General features: G+C 38.9%; 1 protein-coding gene across 8 annotated transcripts in view; it reads right to left on the bottom strand.

Moving 5' to 3' along the window:
• The window catches only part of LOC126299183 (spectrin beta chain, non-erythrocytic 1), a 440,083-nt gene that overhangs the window by 108,242 nt on the left and 310,103 nt on the right, over positions 1 to 21,738 (bottom strand). For all 8 annotated transcript variants that reach the window (XM_049990953.1, XM_049990949.1, XM_049990952.1 and 5 more), the window contains 5 exons: positions 19,042 to 19,215; positions 17,003 to 17,203; positions 8,440 to 8,592; positions 6,577 to 6,867; positions 5,502 to 5,664 (listed from right to left, as the gene is read on the bottom strand). In XM_049990953.1, coding sequence (XP_049846910.1) covers positions 5,502 to 5,664; positions 6,577 to 6,867; positions 8,440 to 8,592; positions 17,003 to 17,203; positions 19,042 to 19,215 — 982 coding nt within the window. The remainder of the gene's footprint in view (positions 1 to 5,501; positions 5,665 to 6,576; positions 6,868 to 8,439; positions 8,593 to 17,002; positions 17,204 to 19,041; positions 19,216 to 21,738) is intronic.

The following is a 21,738-nucleotide window of genomic DNA, read 5'->3' as shown; positions in this document are numbered from 1 at the left end:
GCTTGTCGTGTCACTGCACATTAAAACATGGTGAGGAAGAACTGTTTAGTAAAAATATAGGGCTCTATTAATGGCTATCAACTCAGCCATAAAAACATTACACATCTCTAGTAACAATTGTTATTCCTGTTTGGTGGGAGATTTAAAGGCATATCCATTCCCATCCATGGTTTTAAAGCCATCACTGTAAATGGTGGTAGTTCCCTGATAATTCTGAAGATCTGAGAGGAACAGACACTGGAAGTCCATGGGAATGAATGAAACTTTAGGTCCTTCTAATAGATCATCCTATTTCATGGTCTGGGTACTAAACAAGGATGTGTGTGCAGGAAATCACAGGGAATACATTCAAACAATGTTAGGTCAGATCCTGGAAGAGCGCCTCTTGGTACATTCCAATGGTAATCCCACACAAGGGAAGACCCTGAGCTCAGCAGGGAATAGTCTGGTCTGTGGCACTAGTCTTGAAGGAAACAAAATCCAAGTGACGGGGACCAAAATAGAGTTTTGCATCATGATGGGCCATGGTGTGATGATAGAAATGCACGATCTGAGTTTACGCACCAGGCAATTGGAAGCGGAAGCAATTCAGGTGATACCTTGGAACTGTTGTTCAGCCAAGGCTTTATACTGGGAGCTACACTAAATGCAAATGTTGTCGACATATAGTGCAGGGGTAGTGGTCCAACATATGTCATCAGCCCATTGATGACAATGAGGAAGAGTGAACACATTGCATGGTGTCTTGTGGGATGTTCTTTTGGAGCTCAGCAATGTACCAACTATCAGAGGAATACAAACAAATGAACTGAAATGTGTAGGAACTTCGAATGCCCCAGTCATGGAGGGTAAGTAAAATATGATGGCATCAAGCAGTGTCGTATACCTATAGAGATCAAAAAAGACCACAATTTGGTATTGGAGTTTAGAGAGAGCCTGTCAGATTGTTGTTCCCAACCCAACCAGATGGTGGTCAGCTGTGGTTTCTCAGCCATCTTGTACAAAGACAGACTTACAGAATTTTGCTGTTGTTGTTGTTGTTGTTCTGGCACGTGGACAGCAATATCCATTGGGGATCCATTGGATCATCATGTTGAGGATGTCCTGGTTAGAATGAGGGAGCCAGGAGGACAGATCGCAACACAGTATCACTGTGTCACATGTGGAAGTGGGACAATTCCAACATACATCAGTTCTAAGTCCAACAGTGTAGGAGGGCATCTAGTGCCTCTTGGATCACTGCAGTAGCCTTCTTCTGCTTCTCCTACTCCTTCTTATTCTTATTGCAAGGTCTTATCTGCTGTGAGTGTAGGAACAGAAAAAGAATGGGCAGCCCTGGGACCCCACAGTCTGTGGCTTCTTCAGCCATTGGCTGGTGTTGGGGCTCAGTCTGTGGATTTCCCTTGAGAGGGTTCCTGAGAGAGAACCCTGTAACCAGTATAGACTGGATGAGAAAGCTGCTGCTCCAGCTGGATTTGAGGAGTGGTTCCTGAAGATTGTAGTGCAAGAACCATGAGAATGGAGAGCCTATCATCCCCACGGTCAAGCTTATTTGCACAACTGCTTCGTGTCAATGTCCTGGGACTAAATACACCTAGTACTGCTGATGATCTGGCCACAGTAGCGGCAAAGGTCACTTTCATTTACACTGGATACAGACAGACATTTTTTCTGAGTTTCCTAAAATGACACACAATCTGTGACCTTCAGTTCCTGAATTTTGCATCCCTTGAGTAGGTTAGCACACTTCAGAATCTGAGGAGGGTGGTCATTGCCACAAATGACATAGGCAATTGGTAGTGTACATGGTAAGATTTTGTGAAGTGGCCACACTGTCTCCACAAACGTATGCACACTGGGAAGCCATATCCCAAAATGCTGGCATTTGAAACACGACATCAGAAGGTGAGAAACATGGAGTTACCCATCAAAACAGTCGCACATGATTTTGACGTTTCCTGGAAGTGAATGCGCCTCAAAAGCAAGGGTGAATGCACTGGTGGGCCTTGGTGTACATGATGTATAACGTGGAACCTTTGTCATCCTAGGTGTTTGCACATTTCTTCATCTGTCTGCAGCATTAGGTCCCAGTGAAAAATTAATCCCTGAACCATGTTGAGATTTTTACAGGGATGTGATAGTAACAGACACATCACAAAGTTGTTTGCAAATGAATAATGCTCAGGACTGAGTAGCATTCCTTGTCTTAAGATGGAATCACATTGCAATTTGTTACGGGAAGAGTGTTCACCAAATGTGTTTGCGATATTCCCCACAAGAAACAATAGTTTAGTAGAGACAAAGAACTCCATCTCTCTAGATGGTAAGCAAAGACCTGTGGAAATAACTATCCACAAATTGCTCCACTTTATTTTGCTCCCATGGTGTGGCTAGGAGGGAAAGTTTCCATGGTCTTTATGATCAGCACTAAATTACAGTCAGTCTGAAAAGAATGCCAGGCCTTGCAACCATAGACAGATAATTTCAGTCACTTAATGATGACAAATAACTGCCATGATGCTGCCTACCAAAGGAGGGCTATCCCAATGGGCTACACTCAGTCAGAAAAAAAGGGCACCAGTGCCTGGAGCCCTGGTGCCCCCTCAGCATGCATGGAGAGGTGACATTTTGATCCTCCACAGTGTGATCCCTGCATGGTCTGGGTGCTAGCATCATATGGGTACCTGATGACCCTCCACTGACTATCATGTTGGGTAGTGGAAGACCTTCCCCACATGGCATGCATAATCTGTAAAAAAAAATAGTGAAAAGTGAAGGACAAACCCAGATGAAGGGGTCAAATGTAAGTTGAGCAAAATATGTGGTGCAAAATAAAGGGAATGAAGTAGGAGAGGCCAGAATTGACAGCCCATTAATGATGCTGTTTATCATTGGGGAATTTGTCTTAAAGAATAGATTGGAGAAAAGATATAGTCATAGGGCAAAACTGCAGCACAAGAAAAGAAGTAGTACTGCAATGGCTTGGGGCCCATGTTCACCACACACACACTCACAAAAGAGTTGTGAGCCCTCTGTGCAGCCAAACTCTTTGGGTTCTGGAAGGCAATTGTACCATTAGAAGGGCTAGTGCTGATCGTAATGCCATGTGCAGGTTCCTGTTATGACAGTATTATCACCAAAATGCAAGAAAACTTAAAGTGGCAGACAGGCTACGTGGGACACCAAGCTACTTATGTCTGTTCACCTTTATCACTAAGTTTGGCTACACAGATCTTAGAAAAACAACTGGTTCTACTGCACTCATATGGGAACAATTAACTGCACAGAATAAATGAAGACCATACAGAATTAAAATCTGTACATATTTCCTATTCAAGAAGACTAGAGCAAGGAGGGAATTTAGGAACACAAAATTAATTGACACTATTACACTTATTTAAGGAATCTCTAACAGAATAGTAACATTTAAATTAAAGATAAACAAAATCTTCCAAGGAAATGCATCAATCTGCTCCCATTCTGAGAATGATGTGTATGAGTTCCACAAAGATTCACGTAAGTTCATAAATGACAGAAAATCTTACAAGAATAGTTCTCTTTATTGGAATCTTGTGGACAGAGCTTATGAACAAGTAGAATCTGCTGGGAAAATCCCATTTTACATTCTAAAGTAATTTTAGGCTAACAATGAGCAAATTAAAAGTAAGTACAAAGTCGGAAAGAAAGATTCATCAGGTAGAAGTAATAAATGTATATTCTAAGAATTTATTAAAAATTAAGGTGGTATAACAAATCAGATCATGCAACAAAGTCAGCAACATAAAAAACAAAAATTATACAGAGAGAGACAAAAGGAACAATTGTTCAACAAATGTTCTTCCATAAACAATAAATATAAAAGAAACAAAAGCAAAGAAAATCAGAATCTGAACAAGACAACTCTCAAAGGCAAGGCAACAGTTATGAGCAAACCATAAATGAAACAAGATAGAATGAAAAGTTGATTATAGGAACAAGTGTCAACAATGGGCTTATGAACAAAACAACATATAAACTTTCATTGGATGGACATCACATTTCATAAGTTAAGATGGAAGATAATAGAGTTACAATCAACAAAAACAAATAGCACATGAATTCGAAGTGTTCCGTTAGATGTTTGTATAGTTCAAGCATGAAAAATAGTTAATAATGAAAACGGCAATATTTCAGAGATAGTACTAGATAAGGAGTTCAAAGTGATTTGCCATATGATTAAAGGAAAGGAACAATGAGACAACAGTTTTAATTGAAATAGTTAAAGTTGGAAGCAAAGTAATCCACATGTCTGTGGAGTAGGAAAGTTTCCCAAACGTGGAATAATTCTGATATTTTTCTTCTTCACAAGAAAGGAGACAAACAAGATACAAGGATCTATAAAAATACAGCCTCATATTCATGACAGGAAATTCACCAAAACTATTGCCAACTGCACTCAAAAACATTAGATTTTAATCACAAAAAGAAGTAAACTGGCTTTAGAAGCAGACATATCACTACCAACCATTGGCTAATCAAACTAGACCATAGAATGGAGCAATAATTATTAAGTACAACTTTGTCTGGAATGCATGAATTCTGAGAAAGCTCTTGAATCAATTTCTGTACTAATAGCCTTTGACAAACAATGCAGTGACTCAGCCTGTGTTAGGATACTGAAGAACATGTAATTTAATGCTACAGCTTCCATCAGAATCTGTAACAATAATGAGAAATTAAGGACTGAAAGAGGGAACTCCAGGTTGGAATATCACCAATACACGGACAAGATAGATTGCAACACATCATTAAGAGGACACACTGGGTTGTAGACAGGCACAATAAAAAGACACTTACACATTAGCTTTCATCCAAAGCCTTCTTCAGAAATGGAAGCAAACGCATTTGTTCACACCAGCAGCTGAGAGCACAATGCTGGAGTAGCAGTCATATGTACGTGAGGGGTGGGGGTGTGTGTGTGTGTGTGTGTGTGTGTGTGTGTGTGTGTGTGTGTGTGTGTGTGTGTGTGTGTGTGTCCTACTCTGAAAAAGGCTTTGGCCAAAAGCTAATGTGTAAGAGTGTGTCTGTTGTGCCTGTGTCCAACTCCATGTGTCGTCTTTACAGTGAACTGAAAGGAGTGTCAGGAAAGGGGATACCATAACACCAAAACTATTTTAAGCACTTCTAAAAGAAGTGTTCAGGTCCTTAAACTGGGGCAACCAAAAGGAATATCAGTTAATGTACTACATCTGAAGCCCCTTTATTTTACAGCTTTCCTCTAGTCAGACACACTTAGTAACGAGTTAAGGGACTTAACAGGCCAAATGGAATGTAAGGCAGAAAATCAACTAAAATAGAACTGGAATAATTTACAATGAATGTCCAACTACAGAACAGATATTCTTATACCACAGAAGACCAAATACTTCATAATATCATCAAGATAAAAACTGAATCAAATTAATAAAAATTAATGGTGTGCAGCAATCATACCAAAGGAGTGGAAATGATTGTCATCTTACCCTTCTCTCGTATTTGCTGGATCATTGTCTCATGTGCAACCAATTCAGCTTGGAAAGCTTGATGTTTTTGCAATTTCTTAATTTTGTCTTCAATGCTGTTAACTTCACCCTTGCTTACTTCAGCTTCAAGTTTCTTCTGTTTCTCACCAATCCATGATTCAGCCTTTTAACAAAAATAATACAAGAAAAAATGAAAATAGGTATTCCCAAAACAAACTGGAAAATGAATGTAAATTTCATCTTTATCACAAAGATTTGGAATGCACAGACCTTTCTATTAACTGGCAAATAACTACATCTGTTCACATAAAAAAATGAAGCTATACCCACAGTAAGACTGAAAGGGTTACTATATGAGAATGTGAACAATAAACACATAAATGAATACGTGATTGGTATATTTTGCATCTTTAATGATATGCTGCATTTTTGTCATACCAGAACCAACTGCAGATTAAAACTGCATTAAAACAACATACTTGAAAAATATGTCATTTGTTTTATACTTACATGCAAATCATACTACAGCATACATCTCCAAATAGCTAAACTTCCATAACCACCGAAAGTGAACACACATTCACGAGAAATTTATATCATACTAGCATATCTAAAAATATTACCTATTTTGCTGGACCAACTTGTAAAGTGCAAATATAACTGGAGAAAAAATGGAAAACCTCTAACATTTCAAAATGATTGATTTAGAAAATATTGCTGATCTAATGTTTGAAAGGAGTCTATGTGGAGTTTGGTGGGAAATGGGAAGAATGTGAAGGACATACTGTGGTAGTCAAAACAAAATCTCACTGTGCAAGACGTAAAATAAAAGAATTTAGACACTTCTTGTTTCACTTTGTAACTTGGCTTCCTCTGAGTCACTTCCCTTTACTTTCACTCCCATTTCTGTTGTTCCTTCTCTTCTTCAAGTTTTTTTTTTTTTTTTTTTTTTAGAAAGAAATCTTTGATTTAAAATGCTCAAGCCTTAAAACTTAGTTGTTTTTTATGTTTTTACATCATCATAACCTCTCTAACACTGAACAAAAACTATAGTGAAAGTAGTACATGTACTAACCTCAGCGACATCACGAATAAACTGAGCATGGAGCAGGGCTTCTTCTAGCCTATGTCGTCGAGCAGCACAAAGATCTCTTACACGAGCTCGCCTCGCTACCACATCACGAAGTCGTTTGGCAATGGTACCACTTTCAAAGTGATTTTGTGCCAGCAGCTTGTCACCATGTTCTTGCAATGCCAAAACCTTCTCTTCCTGAGCAATAAGAAGCTTCTCAAAAGCATCATGTTTTTTCAACTGGGCATCCACCTCTTCTACTGTACTTCCAAAGTCTGTACTAGCCAAAGCTGCCTGAAATTTACAAATTAAGAGTCAAAGCAATGGAACTTTGCAACTGTGATGAGAAATTATTGTGCATAACTAACAATAAATGTTATGCTAAGATCTAGTGCCACCATGGCCAGAAAAAAATATACTCTATGACACAACATGATTTTATTCCATTTTAAGGCACAGCTCACTCTGCCCCACTGTTAAAGAGAAATGCATACTGAGGACATAGTAATAAAATAATATTTTTCGCAATAATTCAATGCTGGAAAGATAAACATTATGTATACACTTTTACAGCTGACTTAAAATGAAGTTGAGAAGATGATTCCATTGGTATTTTAATTTCTACAAATAAAATAACAACACTGCCTAAAATTGTCATGTTACTATTATTATTATTGTTGTTGTTGTTTTACCCAACAAGATTATTCTGCTTTCCCTGCTACTGGGAATTAGGATACTTTTTCTGCTGTCAAGATCTTTGAGCAGGTTTCACATGTAATCCTAAGCAGGACTTCCCACATGGTGCTACCATCTATGGGCTAATTGAGCCAGGAAAAGCTAGTGTTTTACCACTCCCCCTCGACTTGACCGATATCTTGCTAAATAATGCCCCCGCCTTGGGACTCACAATGACATAAGAAATAATCCTTGAACTGAACTGCTTGGAAGAGACAAACAGCAAGAAAGATTAAAATTTATGACGAATAACAAACTCATGCCAAAATATGTTATAGGTCATTCCCATCCTCGAAAGGAAAATCTTAAGGGAACAAAACCACATGTTTATGTAGAATGAAGGTGGTTGTAAATTTGTAAGCAACAGAACATTCAGCAAGTACTGAAAAGTATTTCAAAGACAAGAAGGGGAAGAAGGAGGAGGAGACTGACAAATTTCTGACACATATACAGAATGACTGAAAATAGGCCAACCAACCAGAGATTCAGTATCTCTAGAATAAGATTGCTATTACATTGATTAAAGTTAAAACCATAAAGAATAGTCTATATTTCAGAATCACAAGTGGTAGAAAGAAGTATATCTGGGAGTGGAGCATAAAATTTAGAATTGTTTCAAACTGAACTAAAACCATTGACAAACTTAGATAGAATAACACATGAAGCTGGAATTCACTTGTACAAATCTCATCTAGATATACCTATCTCAGCAGTTACAAACACTGGTAACAGCTCCATATTTTATATATATACATGAAGAATATCATTGAAAATTAAAAACAGAAGAGAAACTCTACCAGCATTACCCTTTGTAAAACAACACTTGATTTGAAAAGTAGTGTAATACAAAACTATAAGACCCAATAAAATTATAATTGAAATCTTAGCAAATGCATGTGCATGTGAGCACACACAGACATGAACATGCATATGCATATGCATATGCATATGCATACACTATTTGCCACAGGAAATAGACTGGAAAAAAGCCACAGTGCATTAGTAGAATACTGAGTGAGTGTGTGAGTGAATTCAAAAATTCTCAGCAGATAGTACCAACAGCAGAGTGATTTAAGGCTTTTATTACTCATAGAATATAAATAAGCTTTGACCCCCAGTAAAATAGCTTACCTCTTGTGTACTACTAATTGTATCAATTTGCTTTGCATCTCTGAGAAAGAAGTGCAGGTCAATCAGCTGGTCAAGATGAACCTTCTTATGCTGCCAAGCTGTGTGAAGCCTCTGTCTCTCTTCTAACAACTGTTCATACCGTTCTTGTATTTCCTGAAGGAAAACAACCATCTACTTTATTGTCTTTATACAACAGCTGTAAATTTACAATCAACAACAAAACTTGCTCACTTTTGATTATACCAGAGAAAAAAGTCTAACCTACTGATAGTAATTGTTAGAACTTAATAAAACAACAAAGAATTATTCTAGCAGTTGAAACATTTCAACTGTACATCAGTTACATATTCATTTTATACTATTATACTGAATTAGTTTCTTTTGTATTTAAATGTATAAATAACTGGTGTCTTCCTTTAAGTGACAATGAATAACATAAAAGTGTTTGTTTAGCTTGTACAAATAACTGAATGTAGTAGAACACAAATAGACATCTCAAATTTATTATTGTCAGCTATCGTAGCTTTGTGATGCGCTATTTAACACAAACCAATTCAATGCACCTAGTGAACTATGCTTTACTAGTCCCATAATATACATAATCTAAATCATTTGTTTAAGGTAGAGAAGACATGTATCAACATATTACTTGCTCAAGTTATCATTTCATCCTTTATCAATTCTTCTACTGAATAATAACATTTCTCCCACAGAATCTGCCGCAGACATACATTTAAGATATTTACCAGAGGTAAATCTCTGCTATATGGTGAGTGGCAACTTTTCTTCTCATAATATTATTGCATTCCATCATGGATTTTCCATTGTTTGATTTAAGATATTTAGCATCATATAAAACCTTTCACTGCTGTTGATCAATTAACTCACCATTCTCCACCATCCCCTAGGTGCTGTTGACAAGTGCAGTCTCTGGATCTTCCTTCAGCACAACAGACAAATCATCTCAGGCCACTTTGCTGACCCCTGAGCAGTAATAATGTGTAAAAATGTGCCATCACTCAAGTACCTGAGTTCTGTTTATGAGCTGAAGTGTATAGCAGAATTTATGTACAATACCTCAGTAGCTATTCACAATTCTTTCTGCTAAGTTGTGTTCAGGTACTATAACTTTTCTGGTATCGTTTTCAGCTTCACTTTACATCATACTGTTCATCAGGATTGGAATCACAGTGACTTCTCACAATCTATTCTACAGAGGAAAGGACAAGGTTTAATGTATGCACTGAGGAAGATACCATGGAGATAGGAAAAGCATCCTTGATGATGAATTATTGGATTTATATGTAAGTGATAATCCCTGCACAGATTTTGAAAGCAACAGTCACTTACAACAGCAGGCATAAGACTATGGTCAACTGTTTCAAAAACAGATGTAATTCATAGTGCTTACAAATTCGAAGAATCTGAAAGTGATAGTGACTTTCAGAATGGGTTACAAAAATTGGATCCAAACCTATTGAATGAAAAGCCATTTTTACATCTCTGCAGGTCTGTAACAATCAAATTTGGAGAGAAGCTTCAAAGTGAGAACCTAAATCAGAGAGACAAAAGGAGACGACATAGGAAGCACTCTAAAAATATTCAGCACAAAACAAGACTGGCTGCTTCAGAAATCCCAGCCCAGGTAGTAGCAATGTTTCTATCACATATAGAAGCATTAGATGATAATGACACAGCACTCAGCTTGGCGTGTGGCATACACACCTGCAGCAGCCAAAGGGTTAAGTATGGTTTTGACTATTAATTTATTATATACTGTATTTTCATCCCTACATAGTGTGGTGTCTGTGCATGTAATTTCAATTGGTGTATAGGAAGCATAATAATATTCTCTTTGCTTGTCAAATGTTAAAAGTGAGGCTAAAAACATTCTCCTTGAGTTATGTTTGCCTGTTCTGTAAGAAGATTATAATTTTGCAAATTTACAGTGAAAGAAACAGTTAGGTTTCGTAGTTTCTGTAATAAGGTGTGGCGAGATTCTTTTTTGTGTGCAGTACGCATGTACCTCACTATTCCCATTTGCAACGTCAGTATTGGTGATACACTATGTGACCTTCCCCAGAAAACTACACCATACCTAACAACAGATTCAAAATAACTATGATATGGTATTTTTTGTCTAACCCTGTGAGAAGCATTTACCAGTATTTGCAATGCAAATGCAAAACTGCTCAGTTTATTTGATAGAGTATTAGACCTTACGTTTTTGTCCACATTTAGTAAAAGGAATTTCATTGTGTCGACTTCTTCAATAACATTATTGTTATGCTGTGTTTTAGGCTCCACACACTTTTAATGTCTGGTTTTGAAATGTAGCATATGGGTTTTTGCAATGTTCAGTTTTAACCTATTTGAATGGAACCAGTTTTTAAGGGTATACAGGGTATTCATAATAAAACTCCAAATTTTTCCTGCATCATCAGCTTTAATTGAAACACAAGCATCATATGCAAATAGAACTGATGTGGAATTTACATTTATGGGCAAGTCATTTATCGAGACCAGGATTGGCCCTAAACTGGAATCTTGTGGTACATACTGTGACAGTGTACTCTACGTGGAATAACAACTTACCCTTTAGAATATACCAGAGTCTCTGTTTTTTGTTCTGCAAGTATCACGTAAGCTACTGCAGAGCACTGACCTTTATCCCATATTTATCTATAAGGGGCAATTAAAAATTTAAATTTGAGGCCAATACTCCCATGTATATGGAATACAGCACAACTATGATGTGGGTATATAAGCACCAACATGTAGGCAAGGAATCTTCAACATGGTGCATCGGTAAGATGAGTGCCACAACACACTCAGTGATTTTGCCTTGTTGGCATACCGATTCAGGACTGTATGGCTTTCCAACAGGAACTTTTTTACTGACCCTTATAATTACTAGATAAACAAGACACGGTTCACTGAGTTAAAGGCTTTTTGAAGACTGCAGAAGACACTTAAAACTTTACTACTCTGATCTCGTGTTTTGTATACCTTTTCAACAAAGTTGACTTTCTTTTCCCTGTTGGGAACTCTATTGACTACTTAGGACAATATGTTTTACAATAAAATTTTGAATCTGGATTGTCGCTACGTTCTCAGACATTTCTGACAGGAATGGCAAAATATAAATAGGGAGATCTTTCTCATGTGTTCCATTGACCCTCTCTTGAACAGACATCTGACTTCTACACACTTCAAAACATCAGGAATGCATCCATATTCAATACATTAGTTAACTATTTTAATTAGTGGAGTTCTATTATGTGATACACATCAATCACTTTAGCGGGAATCCTATCCCACCCAGTCGAGTTTTTGTTTTTTAATGATAGTACAACATTTTCTACATCTTTTATCAAAACGTTTTTAAAGCTTTGAGATATCTAGCTCCCTGGTAAAATCCAAAGAGATTTAGTTCACTACAATACTCTGGCTACTCAATATCCACCTCTGCTCCCTCTATGAAGAATTCATTTAAACACTAACAATGGAAACTCCAGGATGGAACATAACAGTATTATGAAAAGGGTACGTGCTACTCACCACGCAGCGAAGATGCCGAGTCGCAGATAGGCACAACAAAAAAACTATTACAAAATAAGCTCTCGGCTAACAAGCTCTTTGTCAAAAATAGACACCCCCCCCCCCCCCCCACACACACACACACACACACACACACACACACACACACACACACACACACACACACACACACACACACAGAGAGAGAGAGAGAGAGAGAGAGAGAGAGAGAGAGAGAGAGAGAGAGAGAGAGAGAGAGAAACCACACTGGCCAGTGCCATTGCCAGACACTTAAGTGTGCGTAGCAGACTATCTATGTAGATGTACACTGAAGAGCCAAAGAAACTGGTACACCTGCCTAATATCATGTATGGCCCCCACAATACACAGAAGTGCCGCAACACGACATGGCATGGACTCGACTAATGTCTGAAGTAGTGCTGGAGGGAACTGATGCCATGAATCGGGGTGGAGTTCTCTTCTGAACAGCACATTGCAAGGCATCCCAGATATAATCAATAATGTTCATATTGGGTTGTTTGGTGGCCAGAGGAAGTGTTTAAACTCAGAATAGTGTTCCTGGAATGCCTCTGTTGCAATTCTGGATGTGTGGGGTGTCACATTGTCCTGTTGGAATTGTCCATGTCAGTCAGAATGCACAATGGATACGAATGAATGCAGGTGATCAGTCAGTCACACAGGATGCTTAAGTATGTATCACCACACACAGTTGTATCTACACGTATCAGGAGTCCCATATCACTCCAACTGCATACGCCCCACACCATTACAGAGCCTCCACCAACTTGAACAGTCCTCTGCTGACATGCAGGGTCCATGGATTCATTAGGTTGTCTCCATACTCGGATGCATCCATCAGCTCGATACAATCTGAAATGAGATTCGTCTGACCAGGCAACATGTTCCCAGTTCAACACAATCCAGTGTCGGTGTTGATGGGCCCAGGCAAGACAAAGCGTTGTGTCATGCAGTCATCAAGGGTACACAAGTGGGTGTGAAAGCCCATATCGATGATGTTTCATTTAATAGTTCACACGTTGACACTTGTTGATGGCCCAGCATTGAAATCTGCAGCAATCTGCGGAGGAGTTGCACTTCTGTCATGTTAAACGATTCTCTTCAGTTGTCATTGGTCTCATTCTTGCAGGGTCTTTTACCAGCTGCAGCCCTGTCAGAGATTTGATGCTTTACCAGATTCCTGATATATATAGTACACTCTTGACATGCTCATATGGGAAAATCCCCACTTCTTCATTACTTCGGAAATGCTGTGCCCCATCACTCGCATGCTGACCATAACACCACATTCAAACTCACTCATTCATGATAACCTTCCATTGTAGCAGTAGTAACTGATCTCAGAACTGTGTCAGACATTTGTTGTCTTATATATGCATTGCCAACCGCAGTGCCATATTCTGCCTGTGTACATATCTCTATATTTTAATACACATGCCTACACCAGTTTCTCTGGTGATTTAGTGGAGAAATGGATAAAAACATGACACAGTGCTTCATGCCTATTGAAATCAGCATCTGGGCTGCAAAGTGGAAAAGTGCACCTGCATTGGATTGCTGCATGGTAGATTGATAGTGGAACTTGTAGGTACAGTTACTAACAAATAACATCGGCTGTTACAACCCCTGTGCTGTCTTGTGAATAAGTTTTGAACGGGGTCTTTACAATAAAATGAGAGGTCTGTGACCAGTGATCAGGTGAAAATTGGTACTATTGAGATTGATGTGGAATTTCTAGAGACTGAATATGCTTCTTTCTAAATCTGCAAACATGTGGTCCTGTTGTATTACTGTGACCACCACCTATATTTGAACTCAGTGTGCAATTACCACTCACAGGTGACAGGTGGAAAGACTAGCAGTGGAGGGTAAATAAATCATGTCAAAGGGGATGTGGGAAACAGTGAAGTTGTTCCTGTAATGCAGAAACGGAGTAATTTATCTTATGTCGAACAGGGCATGAGCACTGGCTTCCGGGCCAAGGGTGGAAGTATTTCTGAAATGGCTAAGTTTCTAAACAGTTTGTGTGCCCCCATGATTAAAGTATACCACGCATGGCAAAATGATACAATTTAAAACTGACACTGAGACCACAGTGGCACACCACAGGCCATAGATGACAGAGGTGAATGATAGTTGCGGAAATGTGTACAGGAGGAGAGACTTGCAACTGTTGAGTAACTGACTGCCCAGATGAACCAACAGGCTACAACCAATGTCTTCTCAATGACCATTCAGTGAATGTTGCTTTGTATTGGGGCCTCCACAGCAGGCGCCTGGTTCATGCACTCATGCTGACTGTTGTTCCTCAGCAACAAAGGCTGGAATTTGCACACCAGTACCACAACTAGCGATCCACTGTGTGGTGACAGGTGGACTTTTCAAATGAATCACATTTTATGCCCCCACTGAACAGATGGCCATTGTTGTGAATTGCCCTGCAACAATCGTCAGAAGGGTCCCGGCTGAAAGAGGGAGTGTTATGGTCTGGGGAATGTTCTTATGGCATTCCCTGGGTGCTCTTGTCATTCTGGAAGGTACAATGGACCAATACAAGCATGCATCTATCCCTGAGAACCATGTTCACCCCTACATGCAGTCTGCTTTTCCTTGGCATGATAGCATCATCTACCAGCCAGACAATGCAACATGCCACATAGCTTCCATTGTATGTGCATGGTTTGGAGAGTACCAGGGTGAGTTTACCAAACTCCCCAGATTTGAACCAAATCAAAAATTTATGGGACCACCTCGCTCAGACTGTTCCTGCCATGGATCCTCAACCTAGAAATCTAGCACACCTGGCCATGGCACTGGAGTTGGCATGGCTCCACACCTCTCTCAGTACCTTCCAGAATCTCACAGACTCTCTTCTTAAAAGCCCACACTGCAATATGTGATTATTCAAAGCTTTTGGCAGGTGGTCACATTAGTGTGACTGGACACTGTAATTAATGTTTTAGATACAAACAAATTGTGCTGATTGGTACACATGGCACTGTTTATATAACAGGAGTGTACTGATGCAACAGTCCAATGAATCAGTGGTAAGCATCAAGCTTTTATTTCGATGGAACTTTGATAAACAAGAAGCCAACCTAAGGTGGTTCTTAAGTTCCAAGAAAGCTTTCTAGCATGCCTCCAACCACACAAATTTAACAACTTTATCACAAATTATTAAGCAGGTGGGAAATCTGGCTTGAATTTGGAATAAATTTTGCATAATAGTGTACTTTTCTGAGGACTGGCTGTAATTCTTTGAGATTCTTAGGAGCCATTAAGTTAGTGATTGAGTCCACTTGATCCTGCAGGGGTGTCAGTCCATCTTTACATAGTACACGTCCCTCGTACTTGACACTCAGCTTGAAGAAACTACATTTGCCAAGTAGACAACACAGATCATATGGTTGGAGCCACTCAAACAACATCTGCGGGCTGCACAAGTGCTCTTCCCATGAGACCCTAGTAATGTGTAAGTCATCTAAATATTTAACACAACTTTGACGAGTTTCTCAAGGTACCTCTGAAATATTGTGGGAGTACTGAAGACTAAGTGGCACCTTTTTATAATGATACATGCTGAATAGCCCATTAATCACTAAAAACTTTGTCATCTTATCATCTACAGGCAATTTAAAGTAGGCTGAAAGTAATGTTGGAATTCCCACTATTTTTCTTGCCACAATATTTGAAACTCTGGATCCATGCTTCACTGGAATAGCTGCACAATAAGAAAGAAGTTCTTGTTGCCACTTTATTTATCCTACTCTGCAGAGGAAAAACACAGTTAATCATCATTCATACTGATAGCATCACAGAGACAAGTGGAACAAATAGGTCACAGATGAAAGCAGAGTTCACAAAGTGAACTGCTAACCATAAACAAGCCCAGAGCATAGGGCAGTCATCTTTAGGCATACATAGAGTCCTGGGAGAAATTTGAATCGCAAATGTAATACATGAAAGGTCAAAAACTCTAGTGATCAATGGTGTGTACTTAAACTTACAATCAACTACAGAGAAACTGACTGACAAGGGTTGGGTCATGGTATTTACTGACACACTCAAATCAGTGGACAGGCCCACGTGATACGTCTGCGGCTGCAGCAGCACCCTTTGTGGGAGTAAGCTGTGGCCAGAGTATGAAGCCCTTTTATCTCTGACTTTCCCTCTTTACTGATACTCAGGCTGGGTAGGGAATCCAAATCACCATCAAGTACCAAAGCCAGTACTTCCAATGGAATCATTCCCTGAGGTCAAAGAAAATACTTAGTATTTGTAGTGGCATGGCAGTCATTCTGACTATGTCCCTATCAAGGTGTTATCCATCACAAATGTGTTCCAGAGGGAGATACCTTGAATAAAGTTAGCTCTTCAGGAGTTCCATCTAATTTTACATACATAGGAGGAAGAGAGACCCCTCAGATTTGACTGAATGAGAACTAGTTTTCACATTCAGCTAACATACCAACTTGCAAAGCACACCTTATATGCTTTTGGAAAAACGTCTATCAGTAAAGTTTCAGGACCCCAATGTCAGACCAGAATATGCAACTGTTGGCTGTTCTCCAAACAGGAAACAAATCTTAATCGGAAATGGTTCAAGAACTTTTGTAAATTAAAGGAAATGTGAAGCAACAGCTTGAGACAACTTCAAAAATACATTTTTCACAAACACTCTAAGAAAAGAAAAAAACTTTGAAAGAAGTATGTGAAGAGATATTTAAAGGAGATTTTTTTTAAAAAAAGAAAAAGAAAACAGTTCTCCTAGGTATATTTATTTAAAATTGCAGCCAGTGATTGGTTAATTTGTAATCACTCCTCATAATTTGAAACCAGATACGAAATGAACCACAGGGAACAATACACATTAAACTGATTGAAGAACATAAGAAATACTAGAAAATTCTTGTACCTCGACTTACACCAAAAATGTGTGGTCCCTATACCACACTTGAACAGGTTATGTAATGAAGTAACACACCTGTGCAGCATAGTGTCCATCCTGCACCATGCTTTCTCCTAGCTCCACCACAGCCTGGAAATTTTCCTCACGGGCCTCTATTTCTGCTTTAAGTGCTTCATGTTCGGCCTTCAAAGTCTGAGCACTTGCAGCATCACGTACTTTCTCTTCTGTCATCATTGTGGCTCTAAGACCTGATGCCCAGTTTATTAGGTCACGCACCTAGTATCACAGAAAGAAGTTGTTAATGATTATTAGTAAACTACAAATTAACATCAAAATATGGTTGATTTATTTAGCAGTTCATCTCATTTAGCTACACTATGTAGAACATCTAGATTAGAAATAAATGACAATGCAAATAGATAACTAAGATATGTTACAGAAATGCAGGTAGAACAAAGCTGATATGAAACTAGAATTAGTCTAAAACACTAGCTGGAAAAAAAAATCACATGGTCTGTTTACACTAATTGTCCAAAATGTCCAATGTTATGTTTAATGAGAGAGAGAGAGAGAGAGAGAGAGAGAGAGAGAGAGAGAGAGAGAGAGGTCAGGGTGGGTGGGGATTGGGTAGCAAAAACATTGTACTGGCACAGACAAGTCTGTGCAGTGTTAGGTTGAGAATAACTAGGAGAAATATTTAGAGAAACAGTGAGAAAAAGAGGAGAAATATATGAGGAAATTTTCCAGCAAGAGAACTATGTTGAGACAGAAAAGCAAAATGTGGAGCAAGTAAGAGGCTGGTGTGGGAGCCACAATGGATGAATGTGTTGGAAACAGGGTGAGGAGTGGAGATTTAGTTTGTACAATGAAAACAGCATGAGCTGTAAAGCAGCGATAGAAATTAAAGATAGTGTGTTGCACTACATTTTTTAGAATTGTGCTGTACAGTCGACTTCTGGTCACAGTTTGACAGTGGCCATTCAGGGAGGTGGATACTTCATTGTTGGCCATAACCACATAGAATGCAAACCCATGTTCTAACCATTCCTTGGTAGTGTGTTTCCTAGTTCTTAGCTGGTGTAAAAGCCAGAAACATAATATTGACATATTATGAACCATGTGGAACACTGTCTGTTTAAAACATTTGTAGAACCTTCATAATAGTTACATTGTGATATCCTTAGACTCTATTTCAACAAGGTTAGGAAAGATAAATGTAAGAGACTATATGCCAGAGATGAAATAGTTATGGAGAGAGGGCAATACTGAGCAATATTCCAACTGTGATTGATCTATGAGAACACTAACTAATGGAAAGAGGTTGGGAATTGCAAGAGTCAATCAGTTGTTTCCTTTTATTCCTCCACAACTCATTTCAAGACTATTACATCTAACGTCCAAAGTAACACAGATTTACAGCCAACACCTGTTCTCAGAATGATACCGGACAATTTACACACAAATGCAACACTCCAAATGCATTATATGGGGGTCACTGTTATTTCCACTAGGCTGTTAATTGAATGAATACTTTTTATTAAGCAGTACTAGCTATTTCCAAGCATGTGCACTTGAGAATCCACACACGCTCAAAACTCACTATTAGTGCTTAGTGAAGTATTGATTTTAGAAACAGCCTGATGAAAAAAGTCAGTAGAAATTATATTATAATGCATTTTTAATTGTATGTTAAATCATCAGCAAATTGGATGTCTTTAGCAACAGTAAACTGCACACTCAGCATATTTCTCAGCTCTTGCTGATACCTGAAAAGATCTACAAAAACAGTGTGCCTCCAGATTGTGATATCACAGCACAAGTGTTTTGTCTTCTTCTTCTTCTTCTTCTTCTTCTTCTTCAGTTAATATTATAATGTTTGTATTTTCTTACAGGTAATGCAAATTTTACAAATTTCATCCAGAGCTGAACTGTTGAATGTTTCCCACAAGCTCGTAAGCAAAAATTTAAGTCTTTCACTTAGCACTGGAATAACAAACTTAGTTTATTTCCTCAACATGAACTCAGAGCAATCTGGCATTATAATAAGAGCAGAATATACAAATTTTGTAAAAAATTGTAGGAAAATCACTTAGAGGTTTCTTCTATATAAATACCTGTGCAAGGAACTTGTGTAGGTCACAGCTGGCATGTAACTCCTGGGTGCGGCTGGTTGCACGCTCTTGCAATGCTGTCCAACAGCTTATTACCACAGCCTGTTGCTGTGCTATATGTGCAGCATTTTGTCCTGGATAAGCTGCTTGTAATCTAACTGCATCCTCAACCAGCACCTAAAATCATATGACAATTTGTTTTCATCAGAGTTGCAGCATAAAAGACAAGACTATTTCATATGAAACATTACATTCTCGTGTCTGTTCAGAATGAACTGTCCCTTCCAATAAAGCTCCCTATACTATAAATTAAGAAAAGAGAGGGGTATTTGTCAAAACAAACTTATCTAATTGGCCTAGATAGTTCAGATTACTGGTGATGATGGTAACAGCAAAACAGAGGGTTGTTACAGGCAGCTAGAAGAGAGCTTCATTTGAAGTTTCATTTCAAGTTATTGGTAATATATGGACTATATTATTAATGAGTGTACCATCCATGACACACTTCTCCCGCAGCAGATTATGGGACAGCACGCAGAAGAAAAAGAAATGGCCAAGGAAAATTGTAAACAGGGCAAAATAAACATTAAATATAATGAATCAGAAGTGTCTAAGAGACAAACAAATGGCGAAGAGTGAATTTTAAGAGACCTGGCACCACAGTAGAGGTAAGTAACACATGCTTATGTGGCAGTACTCAACTCTGAAGTGGGCAGTTTTAATTCTGGTGGTGAAAACATTTTCACTGCTAGTACTTGGACGGTAGCTTGTTTGTAGCATTTCTTATGCTGTCCATTCAATGACAACAGCTACACAATAACCTAAAATCAGTTGGGCACTGTGTTAATCCTGTTCACTCATAGCTTTTCATTACTGTGATAAACATATGCACCTGATAATAGCCATAAAAATTCCAACACAATCTGATGTATCATCTGAGTTTCATAGGGTGACAACATATTTGTATCCAGTTAGCAGTACACACCAACTGACATGGTTGTATTTTTCTCGTTATAGGTGATCTAACAATTGACAGATTTTGCAAGCAATCACCACCGTTATCATAATAAATAGTGTAAGCAAGCACTCTCTATAAGGTGCAGTTAAATTCCAGCCTATCCAACCATCCATCTTCCCTGATGGTAGGATTGAGACATGGTAATTATTCTCGTTACACTTTCACCAGTATTTATCAATTTAATTTTACTTTGGTTTCAATTTTTCTTTAAATTATTAAAGCTCATATTTCCATGATATGAACCTAGTAAGTGTACATAAGGTTTACACCAACAGTGTAGAATTTCCTATTTATTTGCATGAATCAGAAATTCTTGATTCTATGCTAGGTTCAAAATGGTTCAAATGGCTCTGAGCACTATGGGACTTAACATCTGTGGTCATCAGTCCCCTACAACTTAGAACTACTTAAACCTAACTAACCTAAGGACAGCACACACATCCATGCCCAAAGCAGGATTCTAACCTGCGACTGTATCGGTCACGCGGTTCCAGACTGAAGCGCCTAGAACCACACGGCCACACCAGCCGGCTTCTGTGCTAGGCCTTCCCATTATGTATGGTGTTTCTCCCAAATACTTTATAATGCATTACTCACATACCAGGTGTCAACACATATCCCCTAAGGGAAAAAATGCACCACAAAGGAATATGTTAATGGGACAGAAATCTGTAGATGTGATGTCTGCATGCAGACAAATAAATGTTTACAATTTCAAAAAAATTGGATGATTTAGTCAACAGAAAGAGCTTTGTAAATTGAGAAAGTCAGTAATGTATTGGTCCACCTCTGGCCCTTGTGCAACCAGTTATTTGGCTTGGCATTGATTGATCGAGTTGTTGGATGTCCTCCTGAGGGATACAGAGCCAAAATCTGTCCAATCAGTGTGTTAGATTGTCAAAATCCCAAGTTGGTTGGAGGACCCTGCCCATTATGCTCTAAACATTCCCTATTAGGGAGAAAGCGAGGAACCTTGCTGGCCAAGATAGGGTTTGGAAAGCACGAAGACAAGCAGGAGAAACTCTTACCACGTGTGGAAGGTCATTGTCTTGTTGAAATGTAAGCCCATGACAACTTGCCATAAAGGACAACAAAATGGCATGTAGAACTTCATTGAAATACTGCTGTGCTATAAGGGTGCCATGGATAACAACCAAAGGGGTTCCGATATGAAATGAAATGGCGCTTCATACCATCCATCACTCCTGGTTGTACGGCTGTAACAAGTTGGTGTTCCAGCATGGTCTAGGGTATATCTCTAGACATGTCTTAGCTGGTGATCGGGTCTTGGTATCTCATTGACTGGAGTAGAATTGTCCTCAGTGATGAGCCTTGCTTCAAACTGAAGCTGAGTGAGCAGCAAAGACATATATGGAGACATCCAGGACAGCGGTGGGATACCAACCCCAACTGTCACCTGCCATGTGGCCCAACAACCAGAAGTGATGATCTGGGTGCCATTTCATATCGTAGGAGGACCCCTTTGGTTGTCAGCCATGGCTCCATTACAGAGTTCATGACATGCAACACCTCATTCTGTTGCCCTTCATGGCATGTCATCCTCGGCTTACATTACACCAAGATAATGCTCACCCACACATGCAAGAGTTTGTACTGCTTGTCTTTGTGATTGTAAGACCCTACCTTGACCAGCAACATCACCAGATGTCTCCTCATTTGAG

The sequence above is a fragment of the Schistocerca gregaria genome, chromosome X (assembly GCF_023897955.1).
Source record: "Schistocerca gregaria isolate iqSchGreg1 chromosome X, iqSchGreg1.2, whole genome shotgun sequence".
NCBI lineage: Eukaryota > Metazoa > Arthropoda > Insecta > Orthoptera > Acrididae > Schistocerca > Schistocerca gregaria.
The sequence above is the reverse complement of the archived record's forward strand: the minus strand, read 5'-3'. Positions and strand labels throughout refer to the sequence as shown.